The sequence below is a fragment of the Diaphorina citri genome, unplaced genomic scaffold (assembly GCF_000475195.1).
Source record: "Diaphorina citri unplaced genomic scaffold, Diaci psyllid genome assembly version 1.1 scaffold2345, whole genome shotgun sequence".
Classification (NCBI taxonomy): Eukaryota; Metazoa; Arthropoda; class Insecta; order Hemiptera; family Psyllidae; genus Diaphorina; species Diaphorina citri.
The window spans coordinates 31329-50727 of NW_007379769.1; the positions used below are offsets into that span (position 1 = coordinate 31329).

Here is a 19399-nt window from a genome sequence, read left to right on the forward strand (position 1 = left end):
GGACAAAAAAAAAAAAAAAAAAAAAAAAACATTGGGTACTTAAATCGTTCAGAACGTTCTTCAGAATTCAGTTAAGCGGTACAGAACGGTACAGAATTCACTGATTCATGTTCGGTTGCATGGTTCACGTCTTCGCTTGCACGTGCAAGTCTTCGCGTGCTAGTGCAAATTTACGATCAATAAAATTCCATTATCTTCCGACTTCTATTAAGCTGAGGCCACAGAGTGGACCGGCCATTGATTGATGTCGACTGACACGTCCACACTGCCTCGACAACATAGGTTTTCCTCTTCAATCGATGGTCGGTCGATTATGTTTGGACGCAGTTCTATCATTTATCAAGCTAGGTAGCTAGCTAGAGCATTACTTGGCCTTCAGTAGATCTTTGTTCTGTTTGGAATCTTTCAGGAGTAGGTATGCTGTGAGAAATTGGCTGTTAGACCAACCCAATGATCAGTTCAGGTTGATCTTTGGGGTGTGTGAGATAGGATTGGGCTGGGCTATATTCCTCAACTTGTGGTACTTATTCAGAAGTCACATCAATGGAAAATTGCTACAAAAAGGAGCCGTCATAAAAATGAGCTGAGACCAGTGTTATTATATGGTTAGGTTAAACACAAAACAGAGCTTTTACTATTTGAGCAGTGGCCAGTGTTACAGGGTTAGGTTAAACGGAAAAAGATTTATTTTTTATTGTCATGGCTTCTGAATAATTTCTACCATACCTAATTACCCAACTTACTTTGAAATTTTGCACATTTTTTGCATTATTTTGAAGTCACAGGAACTATAAAGAACTTTTGTGCTAACCTGATTATTGACACAAGTGTCTGTCCCCAATTCCATACACATAAAGTTCACTCTAATGCTTAGGTGTAGGGTCAAACAGCCCTAAAAGTCAAGTTAACCTTATACAAATCTATGAATCATTCCCTAATTACCTATACTACCTATGCTAAGTTTTGTTTCATGAGACTGGGACTTGAATAACCAAAGCCCTCTGTGTTAACCACTACACCACTGTGATTAGCCACTCATACCTATTTGTACTTGTTGACCATCCCATGAGCTGGTGTAAATTTAAGACTTAAACACTATTCAAATGTTGTTCCAGCAGCTTTAGCTACATATATCCAAAAGTTGATGACAAAATTGAGAAAATATCTCTTCTATCAGCCATTCACTAGGTATTCAAATTTCAAATGTTTCATTTTGTTTTCAGAATACTCAGAAGATAAAATGACCAAGCCAAGGAGTTTAGCGGGCAATGTTGGAATAGCCGTGTTTGTGATAGCATTCTTCTGTGTGGTGTTTGCTTTCTTCTCGGCTAGTTGGCTAGTGAGTGAATCTTAGAGGAGTAGGTATGCCGTGAAAAATTGGCTGATAGACCAACCCAATGATCAGTTAGGTTGATCTTTGGGGTGTGTGAGATAGGATTGGGCTGGGCTATATTCCTCAACTTGTGGTACTTATTCAGAAGTCACGTCAATGGAAAATTGCTACAAAAAGGAGCTGTCATAAATGAGCTGAGACCAGTGTTATTATATGGTTAGGTTAAACACAAAAAGGAGCTTTTACTATTTGAGCAGTGGCCAGTGTTATAGGGTTAGGTTAAACGGAAAAAGATTTATTTTTCATTGTCATGGCTTCTGAATAATTTCTACCATACCTAATTACCCAACTTACTTTGAAAATTTGCACATTTTTTGCATTATTTTGAAGTCACAGGAACTATAAAGAACTTTTGTGCTAACCTGATTATTGACACAAGTGTCAGTCCCCAATTCCATACACTTAAAGTCCACTCTGAGGCTTAGGTGTAGGGGCAAACAGCCCTAAAAGTCAGGGTAACCTTATACAAATCTATGAATCATTAATCATTCCCCAATTAGCTACACTACCTATGCTAAGTTTTGTTTCATGAGCCTGGGACTTGAATTACCATGTTTGATATCCAAAGCCCTCTGTGTTAACCACTACACCACTGTGATTAGCCACTCATACCTATTTGTACTTGTTGACCATCCCATGAGCTGGTGTAAATTTAAGACTTAAACACTATTCAAATGTTGTTCCAGCAGCTTTAGCTACATATATCCAAAAGTTGATGACAAAATTGAGAAAATATCTCTTCTATCAGCCATTCACTAGGTATTCAAATTTCAAATGTTTCATTTTGTTTTCAGAATACTCAGAAGATAAAATGACCAAGCCAAGGAGTTTAGCGGGCAATGTTGGAATAGCCGTGTTTGTGATAGCATTCTTCTCAAGACTTAACACTATTCAAATGTTGTTCTAGCAGCTTTAGCTACAGCCAAAAAGTGATGACAAAATAGAGAAAATATTTCTTCTATCAGCCATACACTATTCAAATTTCAAATGTTTCATTTTCTTTTCAGAATACTCAGAAGATAAAATGACCAAGCCAAGGAGTTTAGCGGGCAATGTTGGAATAGCCGTGTTTGTGATAGCATTCTTCTGTGTGGTGTTTGCTTTCTTCTCGGCTAGTTGGCTAGTGAGTGACAGCAGAATAACAGGTGAGCATTCACAAGTAGTACTTGTCTAATAATATTTTTATCCCAGTAAGTATAGGAATGAATACCTATCCTAAAAAATGTTGAGGGTAGTGTTTATCCTTAAAAAAGTTTTTTAGACATTGGGCTTTCAGTAAAGTTTTATTTATTGTGTTTCCTGTTTATAATGGTAAATAAAGTTTAGAGTGATAAAGTCCATGTTTAGAGCAGTTTGTTAAATACATTATTTAATTGTTTCTCTCAGCTTAAAAACCTAAAATTAAACCCAAAAAATTATCCTCTTTTCCGTTTTCAGGGGCAAAGTTTGATCGCCTTGGCTTGTGGACACATTGCTTCCGATCTCTACCTGACCCCAATGACGAGTACATCCGAAGATTCTTTGTGGGATGTCGGTGGATCTTTGACCCATTCACAAAGGGCTACGATCAAATCCGAGGCTACCTGGTGCCTGGGTTTCTTGTGTTCACTGAATTTTTTTATACACTGACATTTTTGGGTGAGTAAGCAACCTGGCAACCTCAATAACCTTTTCTTTAAACTAGTATAGCTTTGCTATAACTGTAGTAAGTAATAGAAAGTAAAAATTGTTTATTAGATATTGTTTATTTTATAGAATAGAACATTACCTTGTTTACCTTGCTGGAAAAGGACAGAAAAGCCCCTTTACTCTTACAGTCAAACCAAGTTCTCATATACCAATTTTTAATAGTTGTGTTTTTGATAAATTTTGTTTAAATACAGTTCACAATGATGTACAGCTCTTTTTCCAAACAAATACCTAACTTGGTTCTGATTGTTTAAAATACAAGGGTCTGAACTCTAGGTTAACTGAGTTTGACAAGATTTAACTGTTCTTTTTTTATCTCCCTCCAGCTACAATATTCTGTGCCATGTTGGTCCTCTTGTTCTTCTTATGCTTCACACCAGATCATAAGAGATTTGTACAGTTGACTCTGGTCATTGGGTCTACACTCACTTGTGCTGGTAAGTAAAGTAACCTGTTAAACTATTTGCACTTCTAATTCACAAGTAGATCTAGGTATGTTATAATTTTTATCCCAGTACTTAAGTATAGGAATGAATACCTATCCTAAAAAATGTTGAGGGAAAAGGTATTGTTTATCCTTATTTTTTTTTTAGAAATTGGGCTTTCAGTAAAGTTTATTTATTGTGTTTCCTGTTTTTAATGTAAATAAAGTTTAGAGCAATAAAGTCTATGCTTAGAGCAGTTTCAGTTTGTTAAATACATTATTTAATTGTTTCTCTCAGCTTAAAAACCTAAAATTAAACCCCAAAAAATTATTCTCTTTTCCGTTTTCAGGGGCAAAGTTTGATCGCCTTGGCCTGTGGACACATTGCTTCCGATCTCTACCTGACCCCAATGATGAGTACATCCGAAGATTCTTTGTGGGATGTCGGTGGATCTTTGACCCATTCACAAAGGGCTACGATCAAATCCGAGGCTACTTGGTGCCTGGGTTTCTTGTGTTCACTGAATTTTTTTATACACTGACATTTTTGGGTGAGTAAGCAACCTGGCAACCTCAATAACCTTTTCTTTAAACTAGTATAGCTTTGCTATAACTGTAGTAGCTAATAGAAAGTAAAAATTGTTTATTAGATATTGTTTATTTTATAGAATAGAACATTACCTTATTTACCTTGCTGGAAAAGGACTGAAAAGCCCCTTTACCCTTACAGTCAAACCAAGTTCTCATATATTTTTCAATAGTTGTGTTTTTGATAAATTTTGTTTAAATACAGTTCACAATGATGTACAGCTCTTTTTCCAAACAAATACCTAACTTGGTTCTGATTGTTTAAAATACAAGGGTCTGAACTCTAGGTTAACTGAGTTTGACAAGATTTAACTGTTCTTTTTTTATCTCCCTCCAGCTACAATATTCTGTGCCATGTTGGTCCTCTTGTTCTTCTTATGCTTCACACCAGATCATAAGAGATTTGTACAGTTGACTCTGGTCATTGGGTCTACACTCACTTGTGCTGGTAAGTAAAGTAACCTGTTAAACTATTTGCACTTCTTGAAAATTGAGAACCCCACCAACAAGATATATTTGACTGGGCAAAGTGACTGGACTACGTTTAAACTCGAGAGTTTTACATTAATTGGTTTGGAATTTTGGATATTTGTTCCACCATAACTCGCAATTGTCTGGTCCGAAATTTGGTACACGAGTTAATGAGATCAAGGCACGTCGATCTTTGAAATTTGGGGTCCCAGAACTGAGCGGGGCCGATTTTATACATTCATACGTACAGTCGTCTCAGCTGGGACAAAAGAGTCTGAGCGAGGTGTACAGTTCACAGAACTACTAGTTATAATTTCTTGAACAAACAAAGGCAGAAGAACCAGTGTGAGAATCCCAATATTGCATTACTTTTTGTTTGTATCTCGACACCTCTCACACAGTCGATCCGGTTTTGATAAAATTTGGCAAAAAGGATTACCTAGTATCATTACAGGCTTTCACTTTGTGCTGGAGGTCCAGGGTTCAATACCCGGCGGGCTAGTCTGGGATGACGTAACATGATAATAGTGTGGCTGTCCTGAACGAAATTACCTACATTTTTTTTTTTTAATGATGAGTGTTTCACCGCCGTTTCTTTTATTTCGTAGCAACGAAACAACTGCTACATTGGACGCTTGTGGTCTGTTTCGTAGCATGCCCATCCCGTAGTATGCCTCTCATCAGATGGGCGAGAAGAGACGGTCGCAGTTTTTTTTTTTAATTCTGTATGAAATCCGAAATGAACTCAGTCTCGTGATACATAAGTGAGTAAGAACCTAAGGTTTTTCTTTCCTCTTGTCACCAAATTCTATATGTTTCACCAAATGTGGTGATTGAACCCCCATTCACTAACCGACTAACCTATATACTAGAAATAAGAAGAAAATAAGTCTTCACTCGACTAAAAGCACAACTTTATTGGTGCAAAGGAGTCAACTTGTTCCAGCATCTCATGATGGCATCCTCGGGAGTGTTGTTGGTGTTGGTGTTGTTGGTGTTGGTGTTGGTGTTGGTGTTGGTGTTGGTATTGGTATTGGTGTTGGTGTTGGTGTTGGTGTTGGTGTTGTTCTTGTTGTTCTTGTTGTTCTTGTTGTTCTTGTTGTTCTTGTTGTTCTTGTTGTTCTTGTTGTTGTTGTTGTTGTTGTTGTTGTTGTTGTTGTTGTTGTTGTTGTTGTTGTTGTTGGTGGTGTTGTTGGTGTTGTTGGTGTTGGTGTTGGTGTTATTGGTGTTGTTGTTGTTGTTGTTGGTGGTGGTGTTATTGTTGGCGGTGGCGTTGTTCTTGTTGTTGTTTATCATTTTTGTCAGTAGATGTCAACATCTACTACCATATCATTTTTGATAGGTATGTACTTAACGAGGCCTTTAATCATCAACAAAATAGCGGTCGAAATGTCGGAAAATACGGTAAAACACCGCTAACCGTTGTCCTGATGTTGATAAAAACTGATATTTGGGGGTTTTAGGTATGGTTTTGGGGGGGTCTACTCTCATAACTTTTTCAATATCTCTAACCGTTTGGTGAAAACCGCCAAAAACGGTTATTTCCGCCTGTGGGCGGCGCCCAGTGCAACTTTTGCCGAATTTCAGATTTTTCCCTTTACTCACTCATCAAGACCTATCATCAATACAAGTCTGGCTAAAGAATAACAAATTGTCTTTTTGTCCACAGAAGTGTGAATAATTATGTTCAATCCACTAGAAAACGTTCCGTTATCCCTAGTTCTTACACAATCGATAATATACCTTTAATTCTACAAAACAACAAAAAAGATCTAGGCGTAACGTTTTCTAAAACCCTTTCTTTTAACTTACATAATTATTGAGAACATAGTAATGTCAAGCATAAAAATCCTTGGTTTTGTTATGAGAACGCTGCATAAAGTAGATGATCCTGATTCTTTCCTCCTTCTTTCCCTTCCCCCCTCTCCTCCTCTCACGCTTTGCTTTTTCTCCTCTTTCCAAGAATCAGTGAATTTCTTGTTACAACTTGTTTCCGTATAGCTGCGTTTACACTTCAAACCGATGCCGATGGATAATAATACCTATGTAGGTACCTACCTACCGAAATATTCAAAATATCTCCATTAGGTACTCAATTTCTTCTCTTTCCAAGAATCAGTGAATTTCTTGTTACAACTTGTTTCCGTATAGCTGCGTTTACACTTCAAACCGATACCTATGTAGGTACTAGGTACCTACCTACCGAAATATTCAAAATATCTCCATTAGGTACTCAATAAAAAATAAGCTTGCGGTTCCCTTAAAATGGGCTTGCGGTTCCCAAGGGAACCGCGGTTCCCGGTTTGGCCACCCCTGATCTAAACTATCATATGCATCTGTGGTCTGGATGCCTACCGCTCACCGCTCAGACTTCCAAACATCTTATAGAAACTGTTCAGGCCTCGTTTTGTCGACGACTTTTCTTTCGCCTGAACGGTTTTTATCCCTCTTATCCAGAAGCTATCTCTTATGCTGACCTGCGAGAGCACATCTGTTTGCCATCCATAGAGTCACTACATAAAATCATATCTCTTCAAACTCTTCATAGAATCTTAAATAACAAAATAGACTCTATGGACTTGGTGAACGATGTGCCCCTCGCAGTTCCATCTAATCGCACCAGGGCTCTCGGTAATGCTGATCTCTTTCACATACCTATTGATTCTTTCTCTCTGATTTCACCACTACTTCAAATGATGAAACTTTACAACCAATATCATAGTCACCTGGATCTATCTCCGACTAATTTGATCTCATAGGCCTTCTTCTAATTATTGCCTTAGGCTTTCTAATCATTGTCTTAGGCCTTCTAATTAATGTCTTTAGCTTGATCCCCGGTACACCTACTAGCATCACGATACCTAATTACCTAGGTAAGCTACTTGATCTCTATCTTCTTCCAGATGATTTGATCTCATAGGCCTTCTTCTAATTATTGCCTTAGGCTTTCTAATCATTGTCTTAGGCCTTCTAATTAATGTCTTCAGCTTGATCCCCGGTACACCTACTAACATCACGATACCTAATTACCTAGGTAAGCTACTTGATCTCTATCATGGAGTGACTATCGACTTGCTCAAGTAGTTCAAGGTATACTATTTATATCTTGACAGTTTCTTAGTATTTGCGTATGATTCATGCCATTCATTCGATTGCCTCCCATTCATAATTCCTCGCGGAGTAAACAACATGCTGGTGGTTTATGCCTGTATAGTAGAAGTCACCATGAATGAATGAAGATCGTTAGTGAGTTAGGTCTACAACAGACAAAACAGCATGAATCAAGGAGTGACTATCGACTTGCTCAAGTGGTTCAAGGTATACTATTTCTATCTTGACAATTTCTTAGTATTTGCGTATGATTCATGCCATTCATTCGATTGCCTCCCATTCATAATTCCTCGCGGAGTAAACAACATGCTGGTGGTTAATAGTAGAGGTATCTAACATATCTGCTGATTCTACGGGGTGGTTGCGTTGACCGAACTTTTGGTTGAACTGTTTGAAATTGAAGTCTTGTTAAAAATCGACTTGTTCTCCTCCCTCAAAAAGAAATCAGTTATCCCTCCCAATCATACTCATCTCCCCGCTTTTCTCTTCTGCTTACAGTTGGATGGTCTGAACTCAGGCGTACCCACTCGCACCACACCCACCATCACACCCACCACACTTCGGATATTTGACGAGATGTTGCTACAGCAGTGCGATCTAGAAGGTCATGAGAATGAAGCCGGCTTCGTACCTCCCATCCTACCTCCCATCACCTCCTCGTATACACAAGGTAAGCTCGAACCCGCGACCTTTTGATTAGAAAACTAGTAGCTTAAACCGTGATGTGAGTTTCTTGGCGTATTCACAAGGTACGTTCAAACCCGCGACCTTTTGATTAGAAGACTAGTAGCTTAAACCGTGAAGTGAGTTTCTTGGCGTATTCACAAGGTACGTTCAAACCCGCGACCTCTTGGTTGGAAGACAGAAGCCCGCCGTTCCCAAGGGACCAGAAAAATAAAGTACAAAGTCTAGTACACACGCAACGACTTGGTCTTCCAAAGACCAGATTTCTACAGGATATTTCCGCAAATTTCAGTTCAAAACGAGTGATTTTTTGTTCAGAAATCGCGTACACACTCCTCAACGATCTGTCGTTGGTAACTATTATGTAGGTATGTTATCCTAAACGGATATAATGTTCGTTCTCGGAACGGCAGGCTTTCTCCTATCCTGTCTTCCTTCTCTCTTCGATTTCGGGACGATAAGACTTTAGCAGTTACAGTTCCCTTTATCAAACCTCTTTTTTTTTTTAAATAAGGAAAGTAAAACAAGCGCCCCGCATTTGCTGTAAAGTTTAAAACTTATTTCACAAGACCGCATACCTACATAAGCGGTGAGTAAAAAAAGAAAAATCAAAAACAAGGATCAGTTTTTTGCTGAAAATCCATGTTTCTGGAGATAAATGTTAACGTTACTTTTTTTCTCCTCAATATTTTTACACTATTTTTGAACCAGGTGCTTTAGAAAAGATAACACCATCGAATTTGCCATGGGCTTTTTCCCATCTTTAGAAAAAAACAAAACTTCAAAATTCCAAGCCGTTCAAAAGTTACAAGGGGTTCACTAGGACTTCTGAGCCATGCTGTATATAAGGGAAAGTCGGAAACGACTAATGCCCCCGAATCACGTACGTATGTACTACAGGTTTTACAACAAAAGCCCTGGAGCTGATAACATACCAGCAGAAATGCTCAAGGCTCGACAAGAAGCAACTTTATCTATGCTACAGAAACTACTAACTAAAATATGGGAAAAAAACTACACTCACCCACAAAATTACTTGGACACTTAAAAAAATGTCCATAACTTAGCTTCTACCTGTTCAATACGGACGATATTACTAGGGGACATCCCAAATATTGTTTTCAATCATATGTGCTACTTTTTGTTGGCAAAATGTTCATTAAGTTTCATTTTTAAGGCCTTTCTTCGTTCAAGACCTTTCAGTAAGAATGGAGCAGTTGCAAATGGGTAAAAATTATAAATAAATGGTCGATTCCTATGTAAAAAATTGGGATAAATCCAAATTTGAAGTCAAACCTCCAAAAAAAAAATAACTGTAAAAGGTCGAAAATTTAATTTTTATTTTCCGTTCTAATGAAAGAGTTCAAATATGTGTGACGTCAGACTTTACGCAGTTGTTTTTTTCGTCCGTCAGGTAGCGCCACTATGCAAGCGCGTGTTACATTCGATTCTCTCATTCCTGTCGTTCTGCAAGACGACCCATTAAACCATTGATGTTATTACATAACTTGTCCTACTTTCAATTTCTAATTTAGGGATTGCTTTCTCTAGTTTGTTATCCCTTTCTATTTCATATGTAGGTAATGCACTTTCAATTACTTTCTATTTCTAATCTTATATTATAAGAACAAGATCCATTCACTCATTCACATTTCATAGTTCACACACTGATCGCTCTATCTCGAGAACCACAACACCTAGAAAGCTGAAATTTGGTAGGAATATTCCTTTTATGGTCTAGGTGTGCAATAAGAAAGGATTTTGCGAAAATCTAAACCGATCCTGAGATAGGTATGATCAATTTTTCATCGCTAAAATCTCCATAAGAAATACACAGAGTACAGAGACTGCGGGAGAGAAAACTTTTCCTCGCTCCCCTAATATTTGAGTTTCGTTTATGTTTTTAGTTTGACAACTATGCAGCTAATAGGGAGCGCGCAGCGCGACCGTATTTTTTATTATTTTCCACAAGTTCGGCCATGCCTTTTCCACAAGTTTGGCCATGCCTCGGGATGAACTAGCGGGATTCCACAAGTTTGGCCATGCCTCAAGTTCGGCCATGCCTTTTCCACAAGTTTGGCCATGCCTCAAGTTCGGCCATGCCTTTTCCACAAGTTTGGCCATGCCTCAAGTTCGAACACCTAACAGAAGATTGTACAAATCTAGGCGCACGGCAGTGCGCCAGGCCAAGTTCCGGCCTGAGCACGCCAGTGTGTATATTACACGAAACATTTCGACGCATTTTTACCCCTATCATAACTCCGTCAATTTTCAATGTAATCTCACGTTTGGACCATATGTTAACCTATACTTCCTTATTATACCTGCAAAATTTCGAAGTTCTAGCTTTACCGGAAGGGGTAGAAATCGCTAGGTTCGAAAATCGCTTATTTTACGACTGACTGATTCACTGACTCACTCATCAAAATTATGAGGCACTTCCCGATGTCCTAGAAACTTGAAATTTGGCAGGATGGTAAGTCTTGATGAGTAAGTAAAGGGAAAAATCTAAAAATGGGCAAAAGTTGCACTGGGCGCTGCCCAGAGGCGGAATTAACCGCTTTTCGGCGGTTCTCACAAAACGGTTAGAGATATCGAAAAAGTTATTATTAACGTGAAAACAAAAGGAAAACATTGCCAAGTTGAAATTGAGAGAAGGTTGAAGGACTTGAGATCCAGCATTTTCAGCAGACACGAAAAATTGGGAATGCAGACTTGGCCTTAATTTTTTGATCTCACCACTTTTATAGGCCGACATTTTTGGATAGGAACTTGGCCTTTTTTTCACATTAGTGTTTTTGTGGGTTAGATTATACTTGGTAACGATACTTGACGGTTATAGTTAAGTCGTAGTTACGAACCTACTTAATTACCTATTATTATATCTATATTATTATATTCAGTGTTTGTATTCAACAATAAAGTTATTATCCAATTATTTTATCAATATTATTTTGGAGTTTGTAATCACTGAAGCTCTCTCCGAAATTCGCGCTAGCGGAGGAGCAGAAAGAACTGCGCAGAAACGTGATATAGCTGGGGTGTTTCCGATTAGGATGGGGGGCTCCAAAGACTGAAAGTCTATAAGGTGCACCCAAAGAAACCGAAAACCTATATCAACAGGTGTCCGACTGGCTCGTAGGGAGGTAGGTAACGTATGCGCACAAACACATTAATGCGTTGCCTGCGAGGGAGCTTTGCTCGGGACATTTGATGTGAGGTCATCGCCTACGGGAGCGTATGCCGTGACGTCAAAGTTCACGATTTACCGGCATTTTTTTAATCGATTTATCTCGGGATCTAGAAGTGGAAAATGATAAAGGCTTTGGTTCTTGTTTCAACAATAAACAAATGCAATAATAACAATTTATTGAGCGTAATTTAACAATTAAAAGACAAATAACAAAGTATGTAAGAGACAGTAATATACGACTGAATATTAAGACGAAGGCAAGGGGCCTTTGGACTTAGAGCAATTGGGAATAAGAAACGAATGGCAATGTGAATAACGAAGGCAGGGGGCCTTTCTTGTTTGAATAGTAACAAATGGGAATGAGCAGTATACTAAGATCTCTTAACGAGTTAATTATGAATAATTAGGTTAATAAAAGCGTGCGAGCGTGCGTGCGAATGTTCAATATGAAATATTACGTGACTGCGGTGGCTACGGTCGTAGCCTCTCTCTCTCTCTGAAGCGTTGATCTGGGGGAAGCACTTCCTTGATGCGAAGAGTCCGTAGGGGGGACGAAGCGAAGAACTTGAAGTGGCGTGTAGCGACGATGTGTACGGGGCGTACTGATTATTGTCTGAAGAGCGCCATGGCTTGCTGCAGTGTAACGATGAAGCGACCCTCAGGAGTGACGTGCAGGCGACTGGGGTCCTGGCGACGTGCTGAAGCGTCCTGGGGTGCGATGAATAGACTTATGGTCTACGTGTGAAAGGGTCCGGTTGAACCTGGGGGTGGTGATTGACGAATTACGCAGAGAACTGTTCTACGTTTGAGAGGGTGCGCGCGCGTGTCTATTTCCCGAGCAAGTGCCAAGGAAGGGCGTTAGTTTGCAGGGGGAAATGCGACGTCGCGCGACCCGTCCCAAGACGAATTAGGCTCCGCGGCCTGCTGCCTCGAACGAGGATAGCAGTGGGAGAGTGAGTAATAGAATGGCGTAATCTAGCCTCTTAACTCTATTCGGTGGATCCTGGTCCACGCATAGTGACTACCTTACTAAAGGGTTAGTCAGGCTATGCCCCTGGTGGGGGCGTGTCCTTCAGGACAGCCCAGGGCTCGGTAAGCCTTCCGGCGGAACCGACGATTTTACGAGGATTTTTCATTAATATATGTGAATAAAGGCTAAGGTTTGGCTAGACCAGCGTGGAGTCACGGGAAGCCCGCTTGGGGACGCGCAGGGGGCGTCACGGGTCCGTGAGAGTAAGCAGCTCCGCGGTACGACGCGCGGGGGGCGTCGCGGGAGGCTGATACTAAAATTAATAAGACCATCCCTACATTAAACCCACGTTCGGGTACTTTGTGCTTTTCAGTTAAATTTTAGTATTTTCCAGTATATTCCGTCCATTTCTAGTACACTTTTATTATGGTTGGGAAGGTACCAAGTCATCTCCCAGCCCTACCTATCGTTATTATTATTTTAATAAAGTTTGTGGTTCAAAAGTTCATTATAATCTTATACATAACTTCTCACACTTTAGTTCTCGTCGAGTTCCCGTAAGTACTTAGCCCTTCTGAATTGTATTTTGTCTTCGGATACACAGCCATACAGCCAAGTATCCACTAGTAGTTGGGTCTTCAATCCAATTATTAGCTCTTAATCTAATAAGGACCTCCTCTTCAAGGAATTCCTTCTGGTTCTTCTTGGATCCTTCTACCTTGCGCTTTTCGAATTCTTTGGTAGATAGTCCACGAGGGGCTTTTCTAGTAGCTCAAGCTGCTCAAGTAGTCTTGAGCGGACCACCAAACAAGTAGGGTTCCAGAAGGAGCCGGCTTGCCTGGCTGGAAGCTGGAAGGACTGTCTGCCGATTCAAGGGTCTGCTGGTTTCTGGAACTGAAGGTGTGCCAAGGTACCGCTAGACGGAGCCGGGCATAGCTTCGGAGGGGCAAGTGTGTTCAAGGTACCGCTAGACGGAGCCGGGACATAGCTCTCCCACTTCTGCCACAAATCAGTAAGAACCGGATCGCCACAGGCACCCATACCGCTCCTGATTAGCCGGCTTTCACCTATCCGGTAAAGCCGGAGTCGCCCGAGCATCTAAAGTACATAGGTAGGGATTTCTAACAGAGTGTTCTTTTGCTTTCATGTTCTGCTATTGTTTTAACTGTTATAATATGTCTACAATGAACTGCTAAATTGCACCTGCGCTGCGGTCTACCTCTCGCTCTCTCTCCAGCCATTCACGATCTCTCCATGGATCACTCCACATCTCCAACTCTTACCACCGGCCCGGCGCCTTCCCCCTCGACACCGGACACTACTATGTCGGCGCCATCTGGACCGCCTCTCGTCACGCCGCCCGCCAAACTGACCATTACGCAGCGGCGCAACCGCCGTCGGCGCGTAGATCTCTTCTGGGTGAGTGTCTCCGGCTCCTTACCCTGATTCATTACACCATTTTCCTTCTTTTCCTGGGCGCTCGTTCGACCCGTGCGCCCCACGAAATAATGTCAGGCCCCCTGACTTGCTGCCAGTGAACCCCTCCTTATCATTCTCATTCACACTCACTTTCTTGTTTCATAAAGGACCCCTGCTCCTTATCAGTTTTATTATCAGCCTCCCGCGACGCCTCTCACGCGTCGTACCGCGGAGCTGCTTACTCTCACGGACCCGTGACGCCCCCTGCGCGTCCCCAAGCGGGCTTCCCGTGACTCCACGCTGGTCTAGCCACACCTTAGCCTTTATTCACATTATTAATAAATCCTCTAAAATCGTCGGTTCCGCCGGAAGGCTTACCGAGCCCTGGGCTGTCCTGAAGGACACGCCCCCACCAGGGGCATAGCCTGGATTCCTTATTTTTTGTACATACTGGGAAAAATCGGAAACTCCCAAAATTCCAAACCGTTCCCAAGATATTGACGTTTTTTAGTCCCTCCATAAGAAATACACGGGGAACACACTTTGAGGCCAGCAAAACTTTTCCTACGTTTAATATTTTTCTCTCGCTTTTAGTTTTCATTTCTTCGAGACAAGACTCAGGGACGATATTAGCTTTCAGGGGCAAAGCAAAGGGAGCGCGAAGCGCGACCTCATGCACACCCCGCGAAGCCCCAGGAGCGCGCAGCGCGACCGTAAACAAGGGAGCGCGAAGCGCGACCACATGCACAACCCCGTGAAGCCCCGGGAGCGCTCAGCGCGACCATAAACAAGGGAGCGCGAAGCGCGACCCCATGCACAACCCCGCGAAGACCCCATGCATAACCCCGCGAAGCCCCAGGAGCGCGCAGCGCGACCGTATAAGCAACTCCGCGTAGCAAACACGCGAAGCCCCCGGGGGGGTGGTGGGGGGCGAAGCCCCCCTCCAGAGCACGAAGTGCGAGTCGAGTAACATATCGCCACATCATCTGCGTACATGAGAAGCTTCCCTTTTCTTATGGTGGGTAATCTATTTATGTACAGGTTGAATAAGGTACTTGATAACACGTACCTTGAGCAATTGAAAAAATTGAATATTAAATTGTTTCACAAGTTTTATAAAATATTGACAATTAAAGAATTCACTCGTTGATTATACAATTCAGACCTATTACCTTCGATATAAATTGTAAAATATTAAAATTAAAATCACTGACAGTGATTTGAAAATCATGAAAAAATTGCACGCGTGAAATCGAAAAAACCCTACTCTTCGAAAACAATTTAAACTTCTGGGCAACGTAACGGATACGTTACCTTCATCAATTGAAAACACGGCTTGGGTTATCGCCACAATATCCAGATTTAAAGCAGAACACTTAAAAGGGTACCCGGACATATTCTCAAGCAATTTATCAGAAATGAGCACAATAATTAAGGAGCGCGGTAGCGCTCCGCCCCGCCAAGTCAAGAAAGTTTGACCGCGCTACTAGAGATATTATACGCGACAGGGAAAGTAGCCGTTTTCAGGTAGTTGTAGGCAGACAGCCATAAATGATGGAAGAAAACGGATTGCGTGTGTGTGTTGGGGCATGAAAGTAGACCGAGTTGAAAAAAAATGTCATCAAAATCGGTTAAGTTTAACCGGAGATATTTTACTTTGAAAAACGTCAAATTTTTCATCATTTTCTGCTGCTGCCGCTGCCGCTTCCGCTTCCGCTTCCGCTTCTTCTTTGACGTTGACCGCTCTACAGCCTAAACCACTGGACCGATTTTGATGGTTGATGGCTCATTTTTTTTCTCGTGAGTGGTAGGTGTGCCTTTTCATATTTTCAAGGCCCCCAAAGGGCCCCTTCAGCCTTAAATTTGATAAAAGAGTGATTTTTAGGGGAAAAATTCTAAATTATCGCTCGAGTTAATTAATAAGGAAGTTTTGTACTACGTAGAGTCAAAAGTCGGAGTGTCCCAGTGGTAAGGAGTGTGAACTTTGACAAACTGCCGAGCGGGTGGGGTGGGGTTCGAATCCCACTGTAGTCTTTTTTTTTACATAATTTTATCATTTAAAAATATTTTATGAATAGCCATAGTTACTTTTTTCATAATTTTATAGTTTATAGTTGAAAAAATAAAAAATAAAAAAAATAAATAAAAATATGAAAAATGATTTTCATGTAGGTACCTACATTATCATGATGTATTTCACTCGGAAAAGATCAGAACTTACCTAAACTTACCCAATGATGTTATTATTTAATTTTTCACTCGGAAATGATCGGAACTTACCAAAACTTACCCAATGATGATATTACGGCATGTTCACTCGGAAATGGTCGGAACTTACTAAAACTAACCCAATGATGTTACTATGGCATTTTTCACATGGAAATTATCGGAACTTACCAAATCTTACGCAATAATGTTACTATGGTATTTTAAACTCGGGAATGACCCGAACTTACTAAAACTTACATAATGATGTTACGATGGTATTTTTCACTCGGAAACGACCCGAACTTACTAAAACTTACCCAAATATATTACTATGGTGTTTTCACTCAGAAATAACCCAAACTCACCAAACATTACCAAATGATGTTACTATGCCTATTACCTACCTTTATACTTTGTTGCGCTACGCTCATACGTCATATTATGCTAAGTTTCTGCAAAAAGTTATGAGATCCCCCCAAAAAATACCACTTCGTGGCATAAAAAAGACCCCGCCAAGTCGTTCCTCCCAAAACAAATCAAGTGCCACAAAAAATAAACAAAACTCCATCCCACATTCTTGAAATTCTTTTCTCGTTGTTTCGCCTTGAATCATATCCTTCCATAATTTTCTCTTCTCTCTGCTTTTCCGTTTTATTTCATCAGTTAGCCATTTAGGTTTACTTTTATTTTTTTGTTTGATTAATCTCCTTGGACAAAATTTATCCAGTGTATCTTTGAGTATTTTTTCAAATTTGTTATATGTAATATTGACTTCTTCTCTTTCATTGATCTCCCATTGTACCCTGCCCAAGTGCAATTTTATATTTTCCAGCTTTCTATCATCCAGAAATCTACTAATGCAAGTCTTACCTATATCACAGTTATTATTGATTTTGAATTGTATTTCTTGTGCAAGGTGGTCCGAGAGTGCAGAGACTATTGTTCTTTGTTTAAACTCTTGCTATCCTGAAAATCTTGTTTTTCTTCCTCTAGTGAGTGACCACAAAAAATAAACAAAAATCCATCCCACCCCAAAAAAGATTAGAAATCAATTTTGTACCCCGCCTTTTATTCACTTCATAATTTGTGTGCTCCTCCTTCACGTGGTACTTACCTTTCTTTCCCACCATTGCACTCCTCTTTCCTCTAATATTACTTCTGCTTCACTGCATTGGCGGCGTGCCACCTACCTTTCTTTCCCCTCATTGCACTGAAAGGGATGCAGGAAAGGGTGGATCATGTATTTACCTCAAGAGTGAAATAAATAGTCAACCTATAGAATACGTGAGCAGGATGAGTAAATCCTCTAATCTCACTTCTGCTTCACTGCATTGGCGGCGTGCCATCAATTTAATTTTAAAGCATTGCACGCCGCCTTTCCTCTAATCTCACTTCTGCTTCACTGCATTGGCGGCGTGCAATGCTTTAAAATTAAATTGATGGCACGCCGCCAATGCAGTGAAGCAGATTTATTTATTTATTTTGATTGCACATAAAACAGTTTACCTGTGTAGTACAATATACAATACATATTAACATAATATAAAATATACTTAGGGGTTTTTGTGTACGAATAAATATGTAATACCAGATAGCCAAGAGTTAGAAGTGCCTATATTAACTCGAAATAGTTTCATGGTTTTTCGGTATTTTAATTTATTTATTTTTATTTATTTATTTTGATTGCACATAAAACAGTTTACCTGTGTAGTACAATATACAATACATATTAACATAATATAAAATATACTTAATATTATTAACAAAAAAGTAACAATAAGTTATTGAAGGTTTTACTTTCCCTGTCTCCTATTCAATTGATTTTTTAAAGTCAAGGAAATCCTTGATGCTATAGAAGGCATTTTCTATCAAAAAATCTCTTAGTATTCTTTTCATATTAAATTCATTTATATTGGTATTTTTCGTCATCTGCAAGTACTTATTATATATTGTGATCATATTATTAGTTGGGCTTCTTTGTATGTATTTGTATTTTGTATTCATTGTTTTTAAAATCTTCATTTTTATTTCTCTTGTTGATATTTGATGTTCTCTTTCTAACTGTTGAAAAAATTCATTGTAGTATTTGTTCACAAATATTATCACTTCTAGAATGTATATGCTGGGTAAGGTAAGCAATTTTTTACTTTTAAACACTTCCACACATGTTTCTCTTGGACACATTCCAAATATAGCTCTTATTGATGCTTTTTGAGCTTTAAACATTCTGTCTAAATCAGTACTATTTCCCCAGAATATTACCCCATATGTCATATTAGAATAGATATAGGCATAGTAAGCTGTTATTGCTGCTTTTTCACCTACATGATTTTTTATTGTTTTGAGAGCAAATGTATATGAATTTAGTTTTTTGACGGTAAGTTCTATGTGTTTTTTAAAATTTAGTTTCTCGTCTATGTATAATCCTAGAAATTTGGAATCTTCCTGCTGGCTCAACTCAATCTGTCCTCTTTGTATATTGATGTTTTTTATTATTCTTTTATTTGATGGATTGAAGTTTATTATTGTGGCAATAACAAAAAAATATCTGGTAATAAAGAATTAGAAATAAACAACATCAAGAAAAATGGAAAGAAGGAAAGTGGAAGAAACAATTACATAGAAATTCTCAACGAAATAAATTTGGAAATTTTGAATATGTGCAGTGATATAAATACAAATAATACCACAAATTATAATCATGTCAAACACATTGAAAACACTTTTGTTCTAAGACCCACCACAGCACATGAAATACAAAAAATAATAAAAGAACTTAAAAACAAAAAATCGGTTGGACATGATGATATACCAATATCAATGATGAAAAAATGCTCAGCTGAAATATCACAACCCCTAAGTGAAATTATAAACAAATGTTTTGACAACCATGTTTTCCCAGATGAGTTAAAAAAGGCAAATATTAAATTACTACATAAGAAAGGGGATAGAAGCAGCATAACCAATTATCGACCCATATCACTCCTCTCCAACATATCAAAGGTATTTGAAAAAATTATACTCAAAAGAATGGTTGATTTTATAGAGAAAATGAACATATTGAATCATAGACAAAATGGCTTCTTCAGGGGACGCAATACATCTCGTGCGCTCTATCAAATCCTCAATGAAATTACTGACGGATTGAATGCCAAAGAAAGTGTCGTAAGTGTTCAAATTGATCTTAGCAAAGCATTCGATAGAGTAGACCATAATATTCTACTAAAAAAACTAGAAATTATGGGATTC

At 39.4% G+C, this 19399-nt stretch overlaps 1 protein-coding gene across 1 annotated transcript; it reads left to right on the forward strand.

Annotated features, from left to right (window-relative positions):
• Positions 1-1502: 1502 nt before the first annotated feature.
• On the forward strand, positions 1503-4965 carry LOC103518757. Its single transcript, XM_026830472.1, has 4 exons — positions 1503-1549; positions 2401-2538; positions 3857-4057; positions 4432-4965. The coding sequence occupies exons 2-4, from the start codon at positions 2418-2420 to the stop codon at positions 4548-4550; spliced, it is 441 nt and encodes a 146-aa protein (XP_026686273.1). The 5' UTR covers positions 1503-1549; positions 2401-2417; the 3' UTR covers positions 4551-4965.
• The last annotated feature ends 14434 nt before the right edge of the window (positions 4966-19399 follow it).

Coding starts and splice junctions, on each gene's coding strand:
- LOC103518757 (XM_026830472.1), top strand. CDS start 2,418: ATGACCAAGCCAAGGAGTTTAGCGGGCAATGTTGGAATAGCCGTGTTT. Junction 2,539..3,856: donor GAGTGACAGCAGAATAACAG/GTGAGCATTCAC, acceptor TTCCGTTTTCAG/GGGCAAAGTTTGATCGCCTT. Junction 4,058..4,431: donor TTATACACTGACATTTTTGG/GTGAGTAAGCAA, acceptor ATCTCCCTCCAG/CTACAATATTCTGTGCCATG.